At 52.2% G+C, this 2,069-nt stretch overlaps 1 protein-coding gene across 1 annotated transcript; it reads left to right on the forward strand.

Moving 5' to 3' along the window:
- The first annotated feature begins 765 nt into the window (after positions 1-765).
- LOC125556334 (auxin-induced in root cultures protein 12-like) lies at positions 766-1,762 on the forward strand. The gene has a single exon (XM_048719085.1). It carries the CDS (start codon positions 825-827, stop codon positions 1,617-1,619), a length of 795 nt encoding a protein of 264 aa, XP_048575042.1. The 5' UTR covers positions 766-824; the 3' UTR covers positions 1,620-1,762.
- Positions 1,763-2,069: the final 307 nt, after the last annotated feature.

Raw genomic sequence — 2,069 nt, forward strand, 5'->3', positions numbered from 1 at the left:
GAAGTGACGTTTTGATTATGTGCAAACTCATCTCGGAGAGAGTCAGAAATCAATTCGTTTAAAAAGGGTGGTGATCATGGCTGGACACTCGATTCTTCGCGTATTTGTTGGATCACAAAGATGTCTCACATTTGAGAATACAATTTGATTGGCATGACAACATTTTGTATCCCTTTGATATTTTTTTCAAGACTTGTTTCAATAATATACTATGTGAACTCACTTGATAATTGTTTGAGACGTGCGTTGCACGTGCATGCTAACTAGTTTATTTTAAATAGGGAAGTCTAGACACTCATGCAAGAGCATGTGAAATTGTTAAGGGGGTGAATCTCTTGTTTTCGGGGTTTCCTTGCATTGTTTCTAAAAATTCAAATGAAACGTGACTCCAACATAAACCTTGTTAGGACTTTTCGGGAGTACATTTTTTCCGTGGATTAGTTAATACGGTTGACTTGCGTGATTAAGGAGCAATTAACGTTGTGGTCGATGTGACGCATATGCTTACCATTTGCGTATGTTCCTAGCTTCGTGCCTCAACTTTGAAAAATACTCAAATGTGCGTTCTTGCCACATTACACGTCGCCCTGTACTTTCGATGTAATACCACTCAACTAAATCAGTTATAGTATTTCCCTTAGCCGTTGTGAACGTGAGATCACAGGTCAACTCCTGGTTGGTCATAACGATCTTCCAAATACGTTGCACCTACCCTCCTCGTTGGCTATTTAAACCACCAAGTTGGCGCTTCCCCTCCTCACACTCCCAAGCTGCTTCCAAGAGCAAAAACCTTAGGCTCTTTAACCAACTCGATCGCGCAGAAGATGGCCTCCGCGACGCAGCAACACCGGCGCCGCCGCGCCATTCTCCAGCTGGCGGCCCTGCTGGTCCTTGTCCCGCCGGCGGCGGCCGCGGGCGGCGCCTGCAAGAGCGAGAAGTTCCCGGCCGGCAAGAGCTACGAGACGTGCGCGGACCTCCCGGCCCTCGGCGCCGCGCTGCACTGGACCTACGACGCGGCGGCCTCGTCGCTCTCCGTGGCGTTCGCGGCCAAGCCGGCCAGCGGCGCCGGCTGGGTGTCGTGGGGGATCAACCCCACCGGCGACGGCATGAAGGGCGCGCAGGCGCTCCTCGCCTTCAAGAGCGGCGCCACGTACGTCGTCAACACGTACAACCTCACCGGGTACAAGCCCCTCAGCGCGACGTCCACGCCCATCGCGTTCAAGGCCACCGGGCTCGCCGCCGACGAGGGCGCCGGCGGGAAGGTGCGGCTCTACGGCACGCTGCAGCTGCCCAAGGGCATGGAGTCCGTGAACCACATCTGGCAAGTGGGGTCCGCGGTGGCCGGCGGGGTGCCGGCCAAGCACGCGTTCGCGCAGGAGAACCTGGATGCCAAGGGCAAGCTCGTGCTCGCCGGTGCCGGCGCGCCGGAGGCCGCCCCGGCTCCTGCTGGCGGTGACTCGTCCGCTGAGTCTGGTAGCGTGGAGGCAGAGGCGCCGTCGTTGCCCACGCCGTCAGGCGGGAAGAAGTCGCCGCCAGCGGGAGCGGCGTCCACCACCCACGCCTCGGCTCCGGTGCTGATCGTGCTTCTGGCATTGGCGGGTTTCGTGGCGATTGTGTGATGTGAGTGAGATGAATCTGTCCATGGAGTAGGATCGATCGAGCTAGTTTTATTATCTCTTGGACACGGATACATATTTTTGCTCTTGTCTTGTTTATTTTTTGTCTGGGTTGAAATAAAAAGTGATCGCTGCATTTTCAAAGAGGGTGTTCTGATTTGTTGAGAGTACTGGCAGTGGCCGGATGTGTTGGGTCAAACCTCTGGCTTGCATTTAATTTTTAAGCAAAGCGCATATTCTGATTCATTTTTTTTGAACACCACGTTACATTAATTAAACATCTCGAAACTTACAATCGTTCGATACAGAATTCACCACACAGGGCGGTACATCATTAACAAGAATATCATCGGATCTATTGTCAAAACTAAACTTAGCTATTAAATGAGCCATCACATTGGCGGTCCGACTTATCTTAGCCATTTGAAAGTTATTTATCAACTTGGATAAGCT

Source organism: Triticum urartu, chromosome 5 (assembly GCF_003073215.2).
Source record: "Triticum urartu cultivar G1812 chromosome 5, Tu2.1, whole genome shotgun sequence".
Lineage (NCBI taxonomy): Eukaryota > Viridiplantae > Streptophyta > Magnoliopsida > Poales > Poaceae > Triticum > Triticum urartu.

Excerpts from the sequence above, each read along its gene's own strand:
- LOC125556334 (XM_048719085.1), top strand. The coding sequence starts at position 825 with ATGGCCTCCGCGACGCAGCAACACCGGCGCCGCCGCGCCATTCTCCAG.